This window comes from Lampetra planeri, chromosome 2 (assembly GCF_965212315.1).
Source record: "Lampetra planeri chromosome 2, kcLamPlan1.2.h2, whole genome shotgun sequence".
NCBI lineage: Eukaryota > Metazoa > Chordata > Hyperoartia > Petromyzontiformes > Petromyzontidae > Lampetra > Lampetra planeri.
The window spans coordinates 29,353,848-29,377,372 of record NC_136108.1 but is presented as its reverse complement, the minus strand read 5'-3'; the positions used below and the strand labels follow the sequence as shown (position 1 = coordinate 29,377,372).

General features: G+C 52.6%; 1 protein-coding gene across 9 annotated transcripts in view; it reads right to left on the bottom strand.

The window, feature by feature from the left end:
• LOC144730965 (grainyhead-like protein 2 homolog) overlaps positions 1-23,525 on the bottom strand; it is a 72,798-nt gene that overhangs the window by 4,656 nt on the left and 44,617 nt on the right. For 3 of the 9 annotated variants that reach the window (XM_078611858.1, XM_078611876.1, XM_078611934.1), the window contains 7 exons: positions 6,280-6,438; positions 5,878-5,965; positions 5,384-5,523; positions 4,669-4,706; positions 3,628-3,764; positions 1,633-1,718; positions 1,224-1,288 (listed from right to left, as the gene is read on the bottom strand). In XM_078611858.1, the coding sequence (XP_078467984.1) occupies positions 1,224-1,288; positions 1,633-1,718; positions 3,628-3,764; positions 4,669-4,706; positions 5,384-5,523; positions 5,878-5,965; positions 6,280-6,438 (713 nt within the window). The remainder of the gene's footprint in view (positions 1-1,223; positions 1,289-1,632; positions 1,719-3,627; positions 3,765-4,668; positions 4,707-5,383; positions 5,524-5,877; positions 5,966-6,279; positions 6,439-23,525) is intronic. The other 6 variants (XM_078611867.1, XM_078611886.1, XM_078611904.1 and 3 more) reach the window with 3 other exon arrangements.

Below are 23,525 nucleotides of genomic sequence, written 5' to 3'. Positions count from 1 at the left end.
GGCCCACTAAGCTACGTAGCTCTTTTTCAGGAGTGGCTTGGCCACAAATGATAGCTCAACAAAGTGGCTTTTCACGTGGAAATGTGTAGCAGCTAAACCGACACGACAGCCAAAACATTGGAGCAAGTTTATTCAATTCACCCCCCTCCACCATTCCCCCCCTCGTTGCCTGTGTCCACCCAGGCGGATCGCTGATGGGTTCACCACGATTGGCCGATCGCCGGTTCGTGTGCGCGAGATAACGACTTTCACCTCTTTCAAGGCATCCGGCCAGCGTGCGAGAAAGAGTCAAAACACCCCCAAGAGGGTCCTCTCTCTCTCTTGATAGAGCTCCCGCGAGTGGAGACCCTTCACCAGCAGTGGCACAAGCAGGGAATTGCAGGCCTGCGCCTATGCATAACGCTCCCGTTGTATGTTTGTATGTACGTTGAACTTCTTTCGCACCGTACATAGCCAAGCATGCTCATCGGAGGTGAAATTAGTTTAAAATGAAACTCATTTCTTTAAAACTGATTTTTGTATTTAGTTTGTTGCCCTTCCCCCGCACCTCCAATAAGCATGTTTGACTACGTATGGGGTGAAAGAAGTTCAACATAATACAAACACTCATTAATTGAACTGGCCCGACATCCCAATGCAGGACCCTCCTAAGAAGAAAATATGGAGGCTCGGTGAAGCTTTCTTTGGTATGTAAAATGTGCTACCATGATTTACCATTATACTTGGTGGTTTCTCACAGCTATGCAAGCCTCAGTAATAAGAATCTTAACGGTGCCTTAGTCTGTGCTCCCTACTGCGCCAACTTGCTGCATTTAACCGCCCAGCGCTTCGCTCGTTGCAGTGCGCGCTGCTCCCCCGCCCTTCCTTGGAGGGCAGCTGTTGGTGCATGCGAGTGTGTGCGCGTTGGGACACACACACACGCATACAATTTGCACCATGTTTGCCATTTACTTTGGCAACAAATTCCATTTTGTGGGCAGTGATAAATCCATCGGGACCAGGTAAAGGGGAGCTCCCTCTGTGGACCCTTTAATCCCCCAGTTACGTATTTCACTATGGAGACACACAACACAAGTCGATAGGATGTTCCGGATAGCTTGTCAGCAACCTACTTTCTGCGCTGTGATTCCCTGCATGGCCCCATTAACCCCTCCAGCGGGCAAGTCGCCCGGTTAAATACCGGCGCGCGTCGTCATGAAGAGGCCGAGGAAGAGAGAGCTCACCCTTTTTTGCATTTCTTGTAAATCTTTCTGATGCTTTCTAAGGACACGCCGTACTTTTCTGAGATCTGGAACAGAAACGGATGGTTCACAAGCACACTCGGATCAATTCCACCGTTAATTTTTTTATCACCATCAGCCACATACCATCGTCATTTCCCACCACGACCAACGTCATCAATGGCCGCATTTCTGGACAGACAGCAGCAGCGTTGCGATGTGCATAGTGCGGATGAGTTGTGGCTCCGTTTGCAGCGTGCGGTGCAGCCGCAGCGCCTCATTAAGACGGCGTGGTGTGCAACGTGCATCTCTGTGTGGTGTGGAGCGTGTATCTCTGTGTGGTGTGGAGCGTGTATCTGTGCACAGTGTGCGGCGTGTATCCGTGCGTGGCGGTGTGACGTCATTCACTCACGGCTTCCTTGAGCCCCGCCAGGTTGGGAGTCTTCAGCATGAGGGCGTCAAACACCTCGTCCGACGGCCGCCTCACGTACAGCAACACTGCAGGGTGACACACGGGGGGGTGGGGGGGGGGTGGTGGTGAGCGAGGGGAGCCGCGGGGACCGCGCTCACCACGGGGGCCCGACCCGCCCCGCTCCCCGCCGCGTCCTCGCTCGCAAAGCCACGTCGGGGGGTCAAGGTGCAGCCCCGGGACCGGGCGGTCACGCCACGCGGCGGCGGGAAGATGTCCACGCCGGAGCGAACTCCTCGAGTGGGCAGTCGCTCTCCCCCTCCACGCCGACGAGGCGTGGGCGTACCGACGCCTTGCCGCACCACACGGCGCGACCTGCCAATCGAGAGACTGCGGCGCGACCCGTTTGTACTGCCGAGCAGACAGGAGGTGGCGGCGTGGGGGGGGGGGGCAGAAACTAGCAGCGTTGTTTCAACTGCCGCGCCGAGAGATGGGGTCGAAGCGGCGACCTCTGGATCGCAGGTCCAGCGGTTCTCTAACCCTGCTACCACGGCAGGAAGGTCCCCCCCTGATAATAACAATAATGCGACAATTGTATTGTTTTATCGATTCGTCAGGTCTTATCAGCGTCGTGCTGCGAAACAAAACGGCCATTTTTAACGATCACAGAGCCGCGCGTCGCTGCACATCTCGGAGAGCGGCACGAGGAAGCAGACTTCACAGAACTGCTTGCGAGATCCCACCAACTGACCCTTTTTATGCACTTGCCCACCCGTGTGCCAGCCAGCCAGCAAGAAAAACTTTTTTTCTTATCTAGCATGATGAACTCATCACGAGCATCGTTGTGGAGAATATAATTAGCGAAATAAATAAGCAGACAACATTGTCACTTCCGTATATCTGTCCGTCCATATAAACGCAAAGCTGTATGAAACATCGCGCAAAATCATCAAAAGCGTCACTGTGGAGAATGTAAGTAGCGAAAAATACACATTCGCTACTAGGGGGTGATGCCCTTTCCCACATGCCCTTCCACAGAGGATTTACACAAATTGGGTGAAAGACAACATCTAAGGCAAAAGGTGCTTTCTTCGTGCAGTGATTCGTCACCGGGCTGAGACGATCAACTCGCCGCACTTGACAACCCGCAGTTTAACCACAAGGTGAGCGAGACCCAAATTCAAATCCAGGAATTCAGGTGCCCAGCTCAGTGCTCTGCCTCGTGAAATCCTTGGCCAACTCAACGATGTTGTCGAGTGGCTGGGCCATGTGATGACTCATTAAGAATGGACACGCGTTTTAGAGTATTTGGCTGCTATAAATGTCCACGTGATAAGCCACTTCGTTGAGCTATCATTTGTGACCAGCCTTAGCTGGTAAAATAAAAATTAGTTTAGTTTATTCCCAGAGTGACTAAAATAATTGTTGTGGTTTGGTAGTCGCAATTCCGTTAGATTTAAGGCACCGATTATTTTCCATCTCGCGTTGTCGCCGACGCTTGTGTCACGCGTCTTATTTTTTATTTCTGTTCACGCAACAAATTAGTTCGCACCGTGAGCCTAAAGCAAACATTCGAATATCACTTGCATAACATTAGCGTACCGTCTTACGGTAAAGTCACGTAGAATGGAAATAATAAAGTAATAAAAATAAAACATAATAAAATAATTATATAAAACAGGATGCAATAATATATATTTTTTATATTTTATTATAATAAAATAATTATTTTATTATAATAAAATAATTATTTTATAATGGTTTATTTTTATTATTTTATTATTTCCATTCTACGTGACTTTACCGAAAGAACCAAGAAGATGAATCCCTGCAGTCACGAAAGCTTTAAATTGAAATTTAAAATTAGCGTACCGCTTGCATGGTCTACGAGCAACGGATTCTCACGCGCACAATCCGACGCACGCGTCAGAAGCGACGTATGTTGACGAATCGACGCGCCGTTTTTACATGTCTGTTATTCATGCAGGAAAGCCTCACTGAGTCTCGGGGCGTTATATCGGTCGCCATGGTGATGGGAGCTCCCACCTTTCTTCAGAGGCTCCTCCTTTAGCTGCTTCGCGGGTGACGCAAACTCCTCGTTGAAAAAATGCGGAGGGCGCTTGAGCATCACGCTGCTGGTGACAGGGGTCGTGGGGGTTGGAGGGCAAGAGATTGCGATGTGATACATTCGGCATTGCAGGACGCTTCGTTTGTGCGTCTGTGATGTGTCCGTCCGTTTGTCACGATGCTCGCTTCAGTATTCATCATCACACAGAGTCTCTGATCGGAAGGAACCAGCGACCTGCGGTATCGATGCTATGCTACGTATATGACCTACCACCTTCGACCTACGTAAAAAAAAATAAACCACTAGCAAAGCTTTAGATTACTCGGAGGAATCAGGCTTTGCGAAAGATTTCACCTTGAAGAAAAGATGAAGCCCATTCAACCGCGCGCGCACACACACAAGGTGTTACATTTATAGAGCGTCTTACAGTGGCCACGTCTCAAGAGGCTGCACAGACGCAGGAGGCAAGAGGATGGAGTGTCAGGTCAAGTGTGGGCGCACGCGCCGAGACAGCGTGAAGCAGCATCCACCCGTTCATTCCCCGAGCTCCGATTTAAACAACCGTGTCGAATTAGTGAGATTTTCACTGAAGGGGGGCAGGAGGTGGATCTGTGCCTTTGTTTCTGTCTCTAGATATACGACTGTGCGTATGTGCGTGTGTACGAGTGGATTTGTCTTTGTATGTGGGGAGCAGTGGCTCAGTGGTTAGCGCTACGCTGCGCAACGAAACCACCGGCCCGAGTTCGATTCTAGCTCACGGCCAACACCAGTGACGATTATCTGAACTGGTCCTGGGCCTCCTCTAGGTCGACTAACAAATGAGTACCTGGTGCTTGCTCAAAAAAAGTCTATTTATCAACACGAGGGATCTTAGTATATATATTTTTTTACATTTGTGCACGTGCGTTTGGGTGTACGTGTAAGTGTACGCCCCGAGTGTGCGTCTCTGCGCGCGCGATAAACGGACTCACCCGTCCCTCTCCACATCTTCGGGAGTGCTCGAAAACCCCTGCAGCAAATACACACGACACACGACACGATCACGTGAGCCGGCACGGCCACAACGATAGCCCAGCAGATCTTCAGAGCACGTCCCGCTAGCGAGCGCCCATTACGCTTTCCCCATTCAGGTGAGGGGCGTGTACAGGTGAGTGTACAGGTGAGTGTGCAGGTGAGGGGCATGTACAGGTGAGTGTACAGGTGAGTGTGCAGGTGAGGGGCGTGTGCAGGTGAGTGTACAGGTGAGTGTGCAGTTGAGGGCGTTTGGGTGACAGGTAACGGTGGTTGGGCCCAGTGTGCTGCTAAACTTTCTGCTGAGTGTTCATGCGAGTGTACCAGTGCGCAATTATACAAGTTTGCAGGCAAGGCCTCACCGTAAGTGTCTTCCGACAGGCGAGTGGGTAAAGGTGAGTGTATCGGTGTGTTCAGGTCAGTGTTTAGCTGAACATTCAGGTGAGTTTTAGGTCACGCATACAGGCGAGTGTAGGGATTGGGTGTACAGGTGAGTGTGCGCATGTTGCAGGTGAGTGTTGGTACAGGTGTGTAGGAGTGAGCGGAGGGGTAAGGCTAGAGGTGAGCGCAGGAGCGAGTGTAGGGGTGAGCGTAGGGGTGAGCGTAGGGGCATGCATGTAGCGGTCCACGTAGGGGTGAGGGCAGGGGTGAGCGCAGCGGTGAGCGTCAGCGCACCTGTGCGGAGCGCTGCAGGTTGGTGAAGTGGATGTCGGGGATGAAGAGCACGGGCTGTGAGCTTAGGTCGGACAGCGCCTTGAAGAGGGTGAGGTCGCTCCTCTTGACGGCCGCCACTGCCGGGGACTTCATGTCACCCGCTGGGAAACGCGCACGGCGGAACGCACGCCACACACGCAGCGTTACACACGGCACACACACGCAGAGTGACACACGGCATACGCACGGCATACACATGCAGTGTCACGCACGGCACACACACACGTGCAGTGTCACACACGGCACACAAGCGCAGAGTGACACACAAGGCACACACACAGTGTTACACACGGCATACATACGGCACACACACGCGGAGTGTCACACACGGCACACACACACATGCAGTGTCACACACGGCACACACACACGTGCAGTGTCACACACGGCACACAAGCGCAGAGTGACACACAAGGCACACACGCAGCGTTGTGGTTGCCGTGGGAGCCACTCACAAGCGTTGCACAGTGACACGGCTGCCTGTCCCTTGGCTTTCTTGCGCATCTGCTTGCGCTCCTCATCGCGGATCTTGCGCTCCGCACCCTGCATAGACAACGGCATAAACAACCGCGTCAACAACCACAGTACACAAACAGATCAAGAATCACACCAACAACCACAACAACAACTACCACACTAACAACCACATCAACAACCGCGTCAACAACCACAGTACACAGACACATCAACAATCACACCAACAACCACAACAACAACTACCACACTAACAACCACATCAACAACCGCGTCAACAACCACAGTACACAAACACATCAACAACCACCACCAGCAGCAAATACAACATTAAGAACCGCGTCAACTACCACACTAACAACCACATCAACGCGGTGCGGTACCTTGTCGCAGAAGACCTTGATCTGGCACGAGGCGCGGTGGATGGGCTTGTTGCTGCGGTTGCTGTAGCTGTAGGTGTCGATCTGCAGGCTCAGCGGCAGGCCCTTGACGCCCTTTTGCGACGAGAAGTCCGTGCTCAGACAGTTGACGGCCACGAAGATCTGTGCAGCAGGGGAGCGGGCACACGGCAACGCACACCGCACGTCAGCGGCACTCCACGCCGCTCGCTCTCACTGCCGGCGGGGCTCACAATGGCCGTGCCGGAGACGCCAAAGGTGGCAGTACCGGCGTCTCCTTTGGTTCAACGACTCACGTTTGTTTTGGGGTTAGGCCGAGGGAGGGCGGAGCGGGGGGGTTGGCAACCAAAATAACAAGAAGAGTAATTTTTTTTATTCTCGAATTTGGTAAAAAAAAATCTTTCATGAGCCGCAATGCATGGCACTACGAGGCGGTGGCCCTTTATAAACAGCGTAACGGTGCAGTCCTCAAAGAGCCGCATGTTGCTCCAGGGCCGCAGGTCACCAACCCCTAAGTTAGGCCAACATTGGCGGTAGTTTTTATGCCCAAATGGCCACTAATATCACCCCACCATCCGACAAAGATTATCACGGTTACACAGATATGATTTACGCACGCACCCGAGTAACGATGAAGACTTGCGTGACTGAATTCAACTTCCTACGTTTTCTAATCTAATTTATAGAGCGCCTTCACTCAAGATGCGTGATATAGCTTCCAAAACGATGACAAAATGGAATGGTGCAGTTGACAGGCGTGTACACGGACTGAGGAATGAGTAACAGTGATCGAGGATAAATGGGGATCACGAAAGGGCGATAGGGGAGGGGCGAGGGAAGGGAAGGGAATGTGAACTGTGCTTCAAGTCGTGTGGTGTGTTTATGTAATAAAGAGTTTCATAATGGCCCTATTGGAGACACTGCACTGGCCCCACTAAAATCCTGGGTTCAAGATCCTGGGTTTGGGTCTCTGTCTATGTATGTATGTATGTGGAACTTCTTTCGCACCGTACGTGGCCAAGCATGCAAATCAATCGAAAAGGTTCATAGGGGCCGTCCATAAATGACGTCACGCGATTTTGGACGATTTTTGACCCCCCCCCCCTCGTCACATGGCGTCACAAAAAGTCAGACCCCCCCCCCTCAAAAATGACGTCACAAAGCTCTACCCCCCCCAAAAAAAAACATGCTTCAAATCACTTTAAACTATTGTCATTGTAGTGCGTATTTAATGTGGCGCTGCACTCTGATGTTGTAGTAGACAACATTTATTAAAACGTCTATTTTATGAAGTAGAACGTGTTGTCTATATTTATTTAAAGTTGCGCATTTTGATGCGACGTCACATTTCTCAAACCCCCCCCCTCGTCACACATCGTCACAAATGTCTGACCCACCCCCTAGGTGCGTGACGTCATTTATGGACGGCCCCTAATGGCCGTGTCAGAGATATCTGGGCCAGCATTGGTGAGATGGCGGTTCAAGCCCTGGTGATAGGTGCGTGTGTTGATGTCCATTCTGAGCCATAATGGACAAGTCACATCACTCACAGACACTATCCACAATGATGAAATGTAGAATAAGCTTTACCCGTTCTGGCAATATACCCACAAATTTAGCTACATCAAGCAGCCTCACAAATCGAAAGTTCTTGGAGAGAAACAAGAACTGTGAATGGGAATTCTAAAAGGAGACGTAGTGTAACTGGCGATTGGCGACTGTAACTGATGATGGCCAATGCGACTGGTATTGTCTAAACATCCCAACGATGAAAAATAAACCTGCAAATTCCTCAATTGGGGTTACATGCAGAAAGTTTAACCCAAAACACCAGCAACTTGGCAGGACCCTGCTGAAAAGCGCTATTGAGACTCTAATATCTCGGTTACCTTCACGTAGCAACCATCGTAATAACAATACACTCGAACGGTTAAACAAAGGATATTCAATCACCGCACGCGCAAAGACAAAAATCCCCAAATTGAAGCCTGGGGTCAGTGTTGTGGCGAGGGTTGTTAGCGAGCACCTATTAAGGCTGCAAGGCACACGCACGCGCACCTGGCGTTCCTGCAGTCAGAGGCCTGCCACGAGGGGGCGACTCAGGTGAACATTTCTCACAGCAGGTGAAGACCGGGCCAGACATGGCAAGCAGGGACCCCCCCCCCCCTCGCTGAACGCGTGTCTTTAGACTGAGCGTGCCGCTCCTCAGTAGCCGAACAATCAGCGGTCATATTGTTGTCGTTTCATTACCGCGCCTACTCGAACAAAACAACAACTCGACACGTTCGTCAATAACATCGTGGCCTCAAGCATCGGAAAAACGATATGATGATAGGCGATGTTTCGGGCAATGGCCCTTTTAGCACAGCACATCAACAGAGTTCGTGTGCGCGCCCTGCTAATTTTTTCTGTTTGTTTTACAAACGCTGCCGATAGATTTTTGTTTAGTTTTTTTTTACAATTAAAGCCAGCTGTAAAGCATTTTAGATGGATAAGCGTCTCAAGTGGCTTCCGCAGATTTCTATCTGCCCTCGCAATTACCTGGGACGCCCCGAGGCCAGGTATCCCATCGTGCTTTGCATGGGGAAGGTGATGGGGGTGGAGGGGGCGAGCCTGGTGATGGGGAAGGTGATGGGAGGATGAGTAGTGACTAGAGGGAGTGGTTTTTTTAAAGAGTGGAAACCGCACAAAGATAAAGACAAAGATCCCCCGTATAGCCTTTAACATACTCTTGGGGCAAGTGCTGTTAGCGAACACCATTTAAGAGCACGCGCACGCACACACCCCCCCTGCTCGCCTGCCTCATCCTAAGCAAATAAAAATACAACCAAAGTTGCAGGTGGAAGGCATTGTGTGCTTGTGTCTTGGTGGGTGTGCTGGTGAATAGATTTGTGTGTGTGTGTTGGTGAGTAGATGTAGATGTGTGTGTGTGTTGGTGAGTAGATGTGTGTGTGTGTTGGTGAGTAGATGTGTGTGTGTGTTGGTGAGTAGATGTGTGTGTGTGTTGGTGAGTGGACGTGTGTGTGTGTGTGTGTTGGTGAGTAGATGTGTATGTGTGTGTGTTGGTGAGTAGATGTGTGTGTGTGTTGGTGAGTAGACGTGTGTGTGTGTGTGTTGGTGAGTGGACGTGTGTGTGTGTATTGGTGAGTAGATGTGTGTGTGTGTTGGTGAGTGTGTTGGTGAGTGTGTGTGTGTTGGTGAGTGGACGTGTGTGTGTGTTGATGAGTAGATGTGTGTGTGTGTGTTGGTGAGTAGACGTGTGTGTGCGTGTTGGTGAGTAGATGTGTGTGTGTGTTGGTGAGTGGACGTGTGTGCGTGTTGGTGAGTAGATGTGTGTGTGTGTGTTGGTGAGTGGACGTGTGTGCGTGTTGGTGAGTAGACGTGTGTGTGTGTGTGTTGGTGAGTAGATGTGTGTGTGTGCGTGTTGGTGAGTAGATGTGTGTGTGTGTTGGTGAGTGGACGTGTGTGTGTGTTGGTGAGTAGATGTGTGTGTGTTGGTGAGTGTGTGTGTTGGTGAGTAGACGTGAGTGTGTGTGTGTTGGTGAGTAGACGTGTGTGTGTTGGTGAGTAGATGTGTGTGTTGGTGAGTAGATGTGTTTTGTGTTGGTGAGTAGACGTGTGTGTTGGTGAGTAGATGTGTGTGTTGGAGAGTAGATGTGTGTGTGTTGGTGAGTAGATGTGTGTGTGTGTTGGTGAGTAGATGTGTGTGTGTTGGTGAGTAGACGTATGTGTTGGTGAGTAGATGTGTGTGTGTGTTGGTGAGTAGACGTGTGTGTGTGTTGGTGAGTAGATGTGTGTGTGCGTGTTGGTGAGTAGACGTTTGTGCGTGTGTATGTATCTATACTGTGGGAGCGGTCCTGTAGCAGTTAGTGCGCTGCGCTACGAACCTGGCGACCCAGGTTCGATTCCCGCTCACGGTCAACACCAGGGACGATTATCTGAACCAATCCTGGGCCTCCCCTAGGTCGACTCAGCCTCAAATTAGTACTTGGTGCGATGTGTAAACATGGTCACTAGGGAGACAAAGGCGGACGGGCGTGGTGTTGGCCACCCACCCCCTCGTGTGCCGTGCCGGCCTTTATAGGTGCTCGCTAAAAGCACTTGCCCCCAAACTCTGTTAAGGCTACACGGGGGGTCTTTGTCTTTGGTATCTATACATGTGCGTGTATACATGTGCATGATCGGACATATATGCGTGTCTATGAGTATTAATGCGTGTGTGTGTGTCTATGTGTGTGTGTGTGTCTATGAGTATGAATGTGTGTGTATCTATCAGTATGAATGTGTGTGTGTGTATCTATGTGTGTGTGTGTGTCTATGTGTGTGCGTGTGTGTGTTTATGTGTGTGTGTCTATGAGTATAAATGTGTGTGTGTGTCTATGAGTATGAATGTGTGTGTGTCTATGTGTGTGTGTCTATGTGTGTGTGTCTATGTGTGTGCGTGTGTGTGTTTATGTGTGTGTGTGTCTATGAGTATGAATGTGTGTGCGTGTCTATGTGTGTGTGTATCTATGTGTGTGCGTGCATTCCACGATGCTGGCTCAGGGGTGACTAGGGATGAATGGGGGGAGGTAGGGGGGGGAAGAGGCAGGGCGAGATAATGGAGTTGCTAGGTGGAGGCGAGGTGTGTGGGAGGGTGGGTGGATCATGCGGACAGGTAAAGACTAGAGGGCGTATGCGATTGGGGGGGGGGGGATTTCTTGAGTTGTTTTGTGTTTTTTTTTCGAAGGGGGAATTTGAGTCCGGTTTTCGGGAAGGAGGAGACGGAGAAAGAAAAAGAACACCCACACGAATACCGTGGGTGCGGTGGGACTGAGATGTGGGATGTGCGGTTGGTGGGGGTGGAGGAGGCACATGGGTGAGGTTCCACCGAGACCACGAAATGTGACCAAAAATCCGACTGCATTTCCCCCGACATCTTCCCCCTCCTCCGCTTTAGTTTATTGGCGGATTGTGTGCGCGCTCCTGGCTCCAGTCGCGTGCTGCTACGCGTACCAGCAGGTGCGTGACGAGCAAGCATTGTGTTTAAACGCGTTCGAACGATGTTGGAAACGACGGATCATGGTTCTGTACCCCCCCCCCGCCCGCCTCCTTGTGAAGAAGACAAAGGCGGCCGGTCGTGGTGCTGTCCACCCACCCCCTCGTGTGCCGTGTCGGCCTTCATAGGTGCGACTCACTGACAGCGCTTGCCCCAACAGTCTGTTAAGGCTATAGGGTGATCTTTGTCTTTCTTTGCGTGTGTGTGTGCATGAGTATGTGTGTGTGTGTGCATGAGTATGTGTGTGTGTGTTAGTATGTGTGTGTGTGTGAGTATGTGTGTGAGTATGTGTGTGCATGAGTATGTGTGTGTGAGTATGTGTGTGTGAGTATATGTGTGTGTGAGTATGTGAGTGTGTGAGTATGTGTGTGTGAGTATGTGTGTGTGTGCGTGCAGACAGGCAGTGATGTCTATCTGCAGGATCTCGTGACTGAGCGAGGCGCCGTGTCAACAAGGCGAGGCACTCAGCCGTGTCCCTAGCAGGAACAGTCACTCAGTGCTTCCTCCACACACACAGACAAAGATACCCCCTATAGCCCATACAGAATATTGGGTAAAGTGCTGCTCGCTAGCTAGTGAGCCGCCTTTGTCTTCCCGACGCTGATGTTTACACGCCGGGCCAGGTACTCGCTTGAGTCGATCTCGGGGAGGCTCAAGACCGGTTTAGGTAATCGTCACCGAAGTTGACCGTGAGTGGGAATCGAACTCGATCGAGTGCTAACCGCTCGAGACACACGCGGGTAAACTATACAGATGGCACGTGGTCAATTCAGCACACAGACAGCTGGAAACCCACAACGAGAACGACTGACAGAAAGACAATGCGTGTCCGCCGATGTCCAATGGTTGTTACTTCACCGAAGCAGTGGTTGTAAGTTCCACATGCCCGTGTCCACAGAGCAAAGTGGAACACATTTAATCTGACTTCAGGAGGAATGATGATGATGAATGGGGCTGAGAAAATCCCTAACCAGAATGTGAACTCGCAAACCTCCTGCTCGTGGGGGCCAAGCGTCTGGCCACGGCAAACTCACCCGGATACGCCAGATCTGGGACACTTAAGCAGGATTGGGGGGCCCCGCTGTGGTCGCTGGAGACCAGGTCACCGTGCATGGCGGACCGAGTCCCTGGCATCACCCCGAATGGACACCAGCCTCGATGAAGAGCATCAGATCTCTCTCTCTCTAGGCAAGGACCAGTCGTGTAGCTAGCAGCTAGCGTCACACCCTCCCTGGTGGCCAAAGCTACGAGTTGGGGCGCCCGTAACAACCACCCCGAGCTACGTTCTTCAGCAACAAGCGCACAAGAAGAACAACTCTGATTTTGCGAAGATGGAGCGCATCCACGGCGTTCAATGTCCGAGACCGTGAGCGTAACGACGTGAGGAGCCGCGATCCACAACAGCCGAGGTGTGACCGTGCGAGACAAATCAAGTCTTGGGTGCCCACATGGCGGATTACCGCACCCCCCTGAAGCTGATAACGTCGCAAACTCATGCCATGTCAACCCACGCAGGGAAATTCAGTTGAGGTCCATACGGCGTACAGCCGTTTCAATACGGGCACACTGTGTTTTGTCAATTTGTTTGTGTTTCTGCCCTGCGATGGGACTTTGTGGGATGAACGTTGAGATTTATGAGGGGCACGGGGGTGACCAATGAGGTCTGAATTGGTCTCTAATAAGTTAGGCAGCACTGACAAGGGGTTGACAGGTTTGTTAACTCCGCCTCTGGACCGAGACCATACGTGGCGGATTAAGCCACTGGCATCGCCCCCAAATGGGCACCGGCCTCAACCAAGGCCTGCATCAACATCTCCCGTTGGCAGGGCTGACCAGGCCTGCCAAGCTACGTCTGGGTATCGGAGAAGCTGCCTGGGTGGTGATACCCGGGCACGCTGCTGGGCATCAGCCTCTCTCCCTGTCAGTGCCCGTGGAGGTGCCTCCGACGTGGGCATCGTGACCCCCCCCACCCCGCACCTCCACCCCCAAAGGAGTGAACGAGACGCCCCGAGGAATCGCGCCTCTAACCCGGTCCGACAACAACATTGAGACGCGCGCCACCCGCTTAGCTGGTTTAACAACCAAAGAACCATCACACGCTACAGGCTTGCCCAGTCTAACGACTTAAACGCAATCGCACACCTCTCACGCAGCTGGTTTAACAACTTAAAACACTCTCACACGGCGTGGCGGCGGCGGCGGCGGGGGGTGGTGGACAGGGATACCCAGTCGGGCAGCTTGAACAATAATCACACGGAGCTCACTACCTCACTCGTCTGGTTTAACAAGCCAAGTAGGGAGCGAACGCTAATTGATTTTGCCCTTTGTGTGATGGTGGTGATGGTGTGGGGGCATAAACAGAGGGCCCATCATTCGTGAAGGACGCGTTAGAAAATCGCCACCATTCACTGATGCAGCAGCAGCAGCGGCGGCAGCGACGGGCATCGGCATCGCAAGGGCCTCTGGGTTTGGTTTTGTGGCGACACGCGGGAGTGCTGCTGGGAGTGTTGCGACATTATGGATATTGGGCTCTCGAACACCCGCACACGCATTCGATATTGAGAGGCTGTGGACACAATGGGACGCGCAAGCACAGGACACACACACACAGAATTTACAGGACACGAGCACAGAAACACACGCAGGACATTACAGATGAATATTCAGATCAAGGTCATACACGAGACACCCCACTGAGATGAACACACGGGGCATGCGCCAGGGGGGGGCGAGCGAAGGGCATTGACAGGGCATACGATCCCGGATCACACACACAGCGCATACAGCATCACAGAGGTCATACAGGGTCACAGAGATCACAGGATCACACACATGGCATACAAGACACGCGGGGCACACGGTACACACAGGATGACACACACGACACGGCATACAGGACAGGAGCCACACACAGGGCACACACAAGGCACATACGGCACGCGGTACACACACAGAATGCGCCTGTATACTCAGACCCGGGGGGGCATTGCGAGTCGGAGCTGGGTTGTTGGCAACCCCTGGACCCCGTCCCCCCCCGCGGACAGCGACAATGAATGAGCTCACCGCCGACACACACGCCAGAGGGCCTTGTAACCCTAACCCAGCCGCACACACAGTCGCGCACACCTCACGCACACTCAGGCACACACTCACGCACGTAACAACAACAACAGCCGCCGTTCACCTCAAAGTGGCGGAGACGTCACCCCCACTGCGCTTTGTGCCAAGCTAGGCGCCCACTTGAATTGTCAAAGGCTCGCACGCATTCATATACAGTCCTCGCACACATTCATATACAGTCCTCGCACACGAATACAAAGATCTCACCCCCCCACCCCCCCGAATAGCCGTAGCCAGACTGTTGGGGCAAGTGCTGTTAGCGGTGCAGCACCTGTGAAGGCCAGAATACTTTTCTCGCTACGTGTCGTCGATGCCATCACGTCCCTGATTTGAACCTACGTATGGATTTGCGGCTGGCTCACCGATGTAACAGGCACATGTTTTTGTTAAACCCGCCTATAGAGACGAGAGAAGAGGGGTAAACTGGGGGTGGAATTTACAACCAAGCGTGATCATTCCAACCGGCCTGCATTGCAAAACGAGCAAACGGATTTAAATCGGGGGGGGGGGGGGGGGGGGGGGAGCCTTGATGTCAAAGTGGAAAACGAAAAAGTTTCCGGGAAGTTGAGAGCTTCACAGAAGAGTAAAGGTGCCATGGGCCTGCTCCCTAACGACGAGTTACCATCTACTCTTGCGTCAGATGCCAGCGGCAATACTCTGTAGGTTGTTCACGAACTAAATGCCATTGTCGAGGTCTGTGAGCCTCGGTGAGAGGGCTTCAGCAGAGTGAGAGTTCGTGTCGTTTTGCTGTTCCTCCTCCTCCATTAAAGGCGCGCACAGACCCGCAGTGGCTTTACCGCGTGGCCCGCAGTTTGTATTGCATGTCCGCAGTCGTGCAACTGTGGCTGCATCATGAATTCATCTCTATGGGTCTCTGTGAGCCTCTCTCCGTGTTCACGATACGGCCCGCAGTTTGGATTGCATGGCCACAGTCGTGCAAATGTGGCTGCATCATGAATTAATCTCTATGGGTCTCTGTGAGCCTCTCTCTGTGTTCACGATACGGCTCGCAGTTTGGATTGCATGGCCGTAGTCGCGCAACTGTGGCCACGTCTTCAATTCTTCCGTGTACGAGGGAGATGTGCGCATCGGCCTGCTGCTGGTGTCCTCATTCGGCGAGGGTGAAGCGCGCGTTGCGCCAACTTCGCCGCCATCTGTGAGGCTTCACTTCCCGGGAAGGGCTCGCCGAAAAACTCTTGTTTTGAGGAGGGTGCTGCCAAGCTGGTTTTGTTCGCAGCAAGGTGGTTTTCGATGTCGCTACGCGTACCCGCACGCCGAGTAATTTGCAGGTACATTTTCAGCACTGGCATGTTTGGCCAAATACCAGTTACATTGTGCGCGTGTGTGCGTGTGGTTTTTTTTGTTGTCTATGGTAAGAAACCGGAGAACCTGGAGGAAACCCCACCCAGAACAGGGGGAGAACATACAAACTCCACGCGAGAAAAAGGTGTCCGAGTCGGCAATCAAACACAGGCCCCTTCTCACTGCGAGGCGCGAGCGTCACCGCCACGCCACGCCACGCACCCTGCCACCGAAACAAACACTACACGGAGAACGGCGAGGGCACCCTCTTCATCCAGCAGTGGATAGATTATGAATAACGTTAGTGGTGATAAAGGGCACGCAGCACCACGCAGCACCACGCAGATGGTTTTAAAGGTTCCAGCCTCGAAGATCTTTTGAAGTAAAGAGGCGCGCGCTCAAAAGCGGCGGACATTCAACTGCCACGTTTTGTGACACTGAGAGAGACGGGTCCAGTCACTGTCAGGTGACAAGACAAACATCAACAAGTCGACTTCACCTTTGTGAAGCGGTGAAAATGCCCAATCCAGTGACAAAACTTCCTGTCAAACCACACGACATTCTGCGAGTGTGCACTTCCAGCAGCGCTGGTCCAACACTCCGTCAAACTCGAACTCTTGACCGGTTTCTACAGTACGGAATCTCAATCAACAGTCAGGCTTGCTCGAACCGATGATTGCTGGTGACCCTCCAGATGTTATAGGCAACAACAAAAAAACCCCTTCCCTTGAAGGAATGAGTCCAAGTTCGACGCTGATCGAGTGATGCAGCAACATCCTTGCCAAGAACGTCCTAATCTGGGCCATCCGTCTCGCAGCCTCGAGTTCCCCGTGTGGCCGAGCGGCACGCACGCGTGCACACCGACGGGACGGTGACACAATGCGGCCACTAATGTGGAGGAATTTGTTTACCTTGCTGCAGAAAAGCCACCGCGACATGAGGCACGAATCGAGGCAGACCACCTTTACATCTCATATCTGTCGTCACGCTCATGGAGCTAAGCCCCGGGGGGGTGAGACACGGGGAGGGGGACGGAGGGACCTCGCCCTCTCTCCCTCTCCGACGCATGTACGCGCATGCACACGCATGCACACGCATGTGCGCGCATGCACACGCATGGACGTGACGTGGAGGAGGTTGGGGGGGGGGGGGGCGGGACGCACTCGTGTGGCGCACTGGCACGCACGGCGACGAAGGCAAAGAGATATATCCTCAACCGCGATGGATCGTTAAGACGAGAGCTGTTAGCGAGCGCCTGTTAAGGCCGTCGTGACGCATCGAGGCACGGTGTAGCCAGCGCCGCTCGCACTCCAGTGGGCTGATACTGCGCGACCGAGGTCGCAAACGGGTTTTGATTCCTTACCCGTACCCGGCCGCACCAGAGTTGCAAATGGGTACCCGTACCCGGCTGGGTACGGGTACCCATTCGTGACACGTACCCGTACCCTACCCGAAATGAGTGACAAACGGCTACTCACCAGTGACTCACGGCCTACCCGTACCCGGTCGCACCAGGGTCGCAAACGGCTACCCGTACCCGGCCGGGTACGGGTAGTGGGGTATCGGGTAGGGTACGGGTATCGGGTACCCGGTTGCGACCTCTGCTGCGCGCCAGAGGTGGGACAAAGTCATTGTTATGCAAGTCCAAGTCGAGTCGCAAGTCATCAAATTCATGACTCGAGTCTGACTCGAGTCCAAGTCACATGACTCGAGTCCACATCTCATAGGTGGGACAAAGTCATTGTTATGCAAGTCCAAGTCGAGTCGCAAGTCATCAAATTCATGACTCGAGTCTGACTCGAGTCCAAGTCACATGACTCGAGTCCACACCTCTGCTGCGCGCACACACATACACACTGCGCCAAGTATTTATTTGTGGCTGGCCCAACCTAGAGGAGGCCCCGCTTCAGGTTCGACGCAACATTTCCCACTGATGCTGTGAATCGTGGTCAAGAGGAGCTGCGTTGCGCATCCCATGCACGCACAAAGATTGCCCACCTGCCGACCCCCGTCGCCTTCGAGACTGCTTCTGGGAAGCGGTGTCGAGCGAGAACCCAAATCAAATACAAACATCGACACGGCATACTGGGGGGGGGGGGGGGGGGTTGAGAGACCAAGCGCCACTCCCCGGCCGTCTTTGTTTCCCCACCGCTGATCTTTACACACCGAACCTGCAGACGCTCGACACAGGGTGGAGGCCGGGGCAGGTTCTGACGCCACTTGAAGTTACCCGCGATCAGGAATCGAACTCAAGCGGCCGGGCGTCGTTACGCAGCGCGCTAACCACTGCGCCACCACTCCCACTCCCCTCGGGCACACACACACACACGCCCCGTGTGTTTACTGAAAAAAAACACAGGCGCCTCCTAGAATTTCTTGTTTCCCCTCCTCCCCCCCCCTGATGGTTGACAGTCGATGTGTCAACAGAGAAGTCCACTGCAGGTGTCATGCATGGCCGAGTTCGTGGCACATCTCCCTACCGAGGCTGGGCTCTCTTTCTCCTCTGTGCTGGCCCACCCAGCCTTGAGATCACATGGTGAAGGTAACAAAAAAAACAGATGCCGAATTAAATGAAGAATAGAGACTTGGGCGGGCGGGCAGGCAGGCAGGGGAGTATGGATGTTGTTGTTGTATCGCCGCTGTACAACTCGGTCAAAAGTGTTGGACCCGAGCGAGTAAAGCCCTTGTGCTTGCTGCGTCTCACGCGGGCCCTGCACGCACTGCACGCACGTGCGTGGCGAATACTGAACGCGCGCACGGTACGTGTGTGTGTGCGTGTGTGCGTGCGTTGAACTCATTTCACAGCGTACGTAGCCAACCGCGCTAATCGGAGGTGCCGGCCTTAACAGGGGCTCAGGGACGGCACCTTGCCCCCCCCCTCTCCACCCCCCGAGAGATGATGCGGGCACACTCTGCACCCCCCCCCTCCACACTCTGCTCACCCCCCCCCCCACTCTGCTCACCCCCCCCCCCCACTCTGCTCACCCCCCCCCACTCTGCTCACCCCCCCCCCCACTCTACCCACCCCCCCCACTCTACCCACCCCCCCCCACTCTACCCACCCCCCCCCACTCTACACAGTCGTGTCGTGCCGCGCAGCCACGCAACTGCGCACCGCTCGCTCGCTGACTGGAGGTGGTCGTCAGGGGCTGGGAGGTGAACAAGAAGAGATTGCGCCTCCGGGGCCAGAGGTTGACAGATCAAAAGCAACGCGTGGCTCAATTATACAACAACCCCCCCCCCCCACACCGATTTACATCGACACGTATCCAGAAAACAACATGGGCACACAGGCACACGCCTCACGCCCACACTTACCCCTTACACACGTGTGTGCACATTTATACATACGCACACACCGCCCACGCGTGCTGCGGACGGATGGATAGTTAGATAGGGGCATCCTTTGTCCATGAGCAGGCAGGAGCCTACTAAGACCAGAAAGTCTCTCTTTTTTTCTCTCAAGGGAGAACTGGGTTTAAATATGTCCAGCAAAACAGCATGGGCACACATTGACTGTGATGCAGAGATGTAGACCGACACTCAGACCCACAGACTTACAAATGTCCGTAGACTAACAAAGAGATGCACGGACAGAGACCCAAAACGTCCACAGAACATTCCAGACTTGTATTGGCTTACAGAGACCAATAAACTTACATAGAGACCCATATGCTTACACAGAGACACCCACCACATACTGTGACACCCACGACTTATATATTGAGCCCATAGACTTACGAGACCCACAGCTGACATCAATACCCGCGTGTCACGCACGCACACCCTACAAGACGGAGAGACTCCCGTCAATCAAGCGTGTGGAAATTCCACATTATGGTGGCAAGCACAACGATCACTGCCGACTTCTCGGCGTGGCTTGCGTTGAGCAAGAGGCAGCAATCCCACAGAGGTGAGAGTTGGGGGTGTCGCTGCTGCTGCTGCTGCTGCCCCCATGGTGGCCTGCTACTCCTCACCGCCCCAATCTCTGCCCGCTGTTCAAGTCCAGCCTCGAGACTTCTCCTCCCCTCTGCCCACGACCGACTCACTGAGTCTATGAAGTGTCTTCGATCACACCCTAGCTTACAGCTGACGGTGGAACTGCTGTTATCTGCGTTGATGTGGCGGGCCCCTATTGGCTGGCTTTTGGGGGCTGTGGGGAGAACTATTGGCAATTCTTATTTTCCATGAAAATAATTCCTGGGTTCCACGTGGTTACCCGCAGATAAACACAGATACAGTCAAATGTATTTTGCCGGCACTTCTGGGTAACTCCTCTTACCTGCGATAGAGCAGACAAGAGGATGAATCCATCTGCAGGTAACAGCAGCTTCTTTGGTCCACCGGTTGGTGCGGATAACAGGAGGAATGGATCAAAGGGGCTGCACACACGTGGCTTTGCTGCCTCTGCGCATTCAGATGCAACAGAAATCCAAATTGTGTTGTGCCGAATACAGGGGTCCCCGCTGACGGTAGAAGCCATGGGAATTTAGAATCGGTGCCCCGTACAATTGCCGAATCTGCCTCCAGTGAGGATTGCTCAACCTACTCAGCGAGCCGAAACACCACGTGACAAATTGATTTGTTTTGGCCGTGTTGGGTGGTGGAGGGCTGTATGTATGTAAGTTGAGCTTCTTTCACACCGTATGTAGCCAACCGTGCCCATCGGAGGTACGGGGGAAGGACAACAAACTAAACGCAAAAAGCAGCTTTAAAGAAATTAGTTTTTTTTATCTAGATTTAAAAGTGCATAGCTCCAGTGGTTTGCTGATCTCGAAAGGAAGAGCGTTCCAGACGGCCGCAGAAGCGCATCTGAAAGCCAGTGATGCAGTGACCGTCTTTGTTCGATGGCGAGCCGAAAGCCGCTGCTGCGAGGATGACCGGAGCTCGCGTGATGGTTTATGCTCCTTGACGAAATCAGCGAGGTATTGTGTGGTTCATTTGTGGCAAGCACTTTGCGCGTGATGAGCGCGCCCTTGCAATGTATCCAAGGGCTCTTAACGACGAATTAAAACTCCAGTCGGCCGGTCACTCGTTCTGGTCCCAATGTGATGGAGGATGCGCTTTGCTTGAAGATAGCCCTGAGGCCTGCGGGAGGGTGCCCGTGCGTGCGTCGCTGCGCGGTATGTGTTATTTTGGGACAGCCTGTATTATTCTGGGAGATTACCCGATAACCGCAGGTTTTCACAATGCACACGAAGAGGTGGTTGGGGGTGGGTGGGTGGGGGGAGAGGAGTGGAGGAGGAAGAAGAAGAAAGGGGTATAAGTCACAACTGTGACGGAAGAAATATGACATGTACGCACGCCCGCGCAGAGGCATGCGTGTACACACGCCGACAGGCACGGCACACGCACGCACAGGTAATAAACACAACCACCAAAACGTACGAGGCGCAGAGAAGGAAACATTTAGCATGTTAATCCGTACATATTCCACTTTCGTACTCTTACGAAAAAAAAAACTAAGACAAAGATCTCCCGTATAGCCTTAACAGACTGTTGGGGCAAGTGCTGTTAGCGAGCACCTATGAAGGCCGGCACAGCACGCGAGCGGGTGGGTGGCCAGCACCACGCCCGACCACCTTTGTCTCCCCAGTGGCGATGTGTACACACCACACCAGGTACTCATTTGAGGCTGAGTCGACCTAGGAGAGGCACAGGACCGGTTCAGATAATCGTCACTGGTGTCTGCCGTGAGCGAGAATCGAACTCGGATCGCCGGGTTCGTAGCGCAGCGTGCTAACTGCTGCACCACCACTCACCACACACTATCACAGATACACCCACACCTTTTCTCACATACACAAGCTAAAGACTCTTGTTCATGCAGGTCTCTCCGGGGCCCTCCTCTAGGAGAGTTTGTATTGGGAGAGGAAATCGGAGTGCCCAGGGAAATCTAACACGTACGGGGGGGGGGGGGCAGTAACATTCAAAGCTCCGCACGTATGGATTCAACAATCTTTGTGCTGCACAGTCAGCTCCTGATCTCCTCACAATCGACAAGGCCCACGTCACCTGGTATTCCCCCCAGAAGTTCATATCCACCTCCGATTAGCACGGTTGACTACGTACGCTGCGAAAAAAGTTCAATATGCATCGTACATACATCCACATACCGACGACCAGCCTCAAAACCCTGCTTAGCTCCCAAACTCTGACAAGGTTGGGCACATTCATAGTTGATTTTGTCCCAGACTGCACAACTCCTGATCTGGAGTGAGATGCACATTCGTGGAAAAAGTATAATACAAAAATTGAAATCGGTTAAATACATTTCCCCAATTCTTTCTGATCAAACAACGTGCATTGTGTAAGGGTGAAAACCGAAATTGGAATCGCAGTGTACGTGGCTGCCGTGTCCCACTCTCCCCCCCACCTCACTAAAACAAAGTCAGCAAACAAGGAAGACAAGCTAATGTTCTCTCCGCCAACCAAAACAAACACCGCGCTTCCTTTCAACTTATTTTTATAAGGCTCCCTGTCGATCACTGAAGCGGAACATGTCTCTCTTGCTCAATGTGCCCGTGCACAAAGTCGCACGTGCATATCCACCGAGGTTTAATATTGTACTCTGTTAACAACGCTGTTTGGGGAAAGCCTCGGCGAGTCTCACGGCTATTTTAAAGGGGAGTCCCTGCGCTGGGGATGTTTGGCCAAAGGCCCTATTGGTTGCCGATGACATGTCACGGGTCGAGGTCGCTCACACCTCAACGACTCTCTTGCGCATCCTGCGTGTGTCACCACCAACATTTTTCGCCATTAAAAAATATACATAATTTCCAACTCGCAACTTGGAGAAACGACAAATGGGAGCAGAGTTTAGCAAATTTTAAAAAGCCACGGACGGGGATTAGCCTCGGAAACATTTTCAGTCCTGGCTTATTTTAACTAGGTCATAGGTTGTACATAAGTCATCACCGTTTGCATAGATCCCTGCCCGATTCCCTCCGGGTCAGATTGAGTGCTCGCTTGTCTTTGTACAACGATCATTACTCCAGTCAGCGCTGTAGCCGACAGAGCCACACAGAGGGGCAAAAGCGAATTGAACACCGAGGGCCATCGTGACCTGTACGAGTCATCATTGGATTTTGGGCTAAATCGCGTGTCGCAATCCTGACAAACGCTGTTTCTAACTACCAGCGAAACGTCGTCCACAATCGTTAGCAGCTCGCGGATGGCTCTCCAATACCACCGCATGTGCTGCTGCCGAAGCAGCAGTAAAGTGTCACGTTGCTTCACCACGTGGCGACATTCAGGGTGGAGGAGGGCTTCACCACACACCATATTTTATTTAAGCTGATCGGACACGGACATCAATTACGAATCAGGCACATGTGAAAGCTTCTTAAAACGTGCTCTCTTGTCGCTGAAAAACCTCGCTTAGCACCGTAATGGATGCACTCTGCCAGCAACCAACTCCCTCTGTGCTTCAAGCCGAAAGTTTTAGGTTCCATTATGTTTAAAAAATTTTAAAAGGTGAGAAATCAAGGGACCCAGGACGAGTGCCATTTTTGCAAACGTAACTCGGGTCACCGAATGACAACGGCAAAAAAACGAAATGTAACAAATCTAGAAATGGGAACAAAAACAACTTCCATCACGTGGGAAATCAAAACTCGTATTGCGCTTCGCTCGGGCTCGGCGGGTTGAAGAGGCTCCGATGCAGGTTTGCGCGTGGGCTTTTAGCCAACCCGCCGTGAATCATTAGAACGCAAGAGTCATTGGAGGAACTATTCATTTCCTTAAAAAAAAAGTTTCCACCAAACCGAAT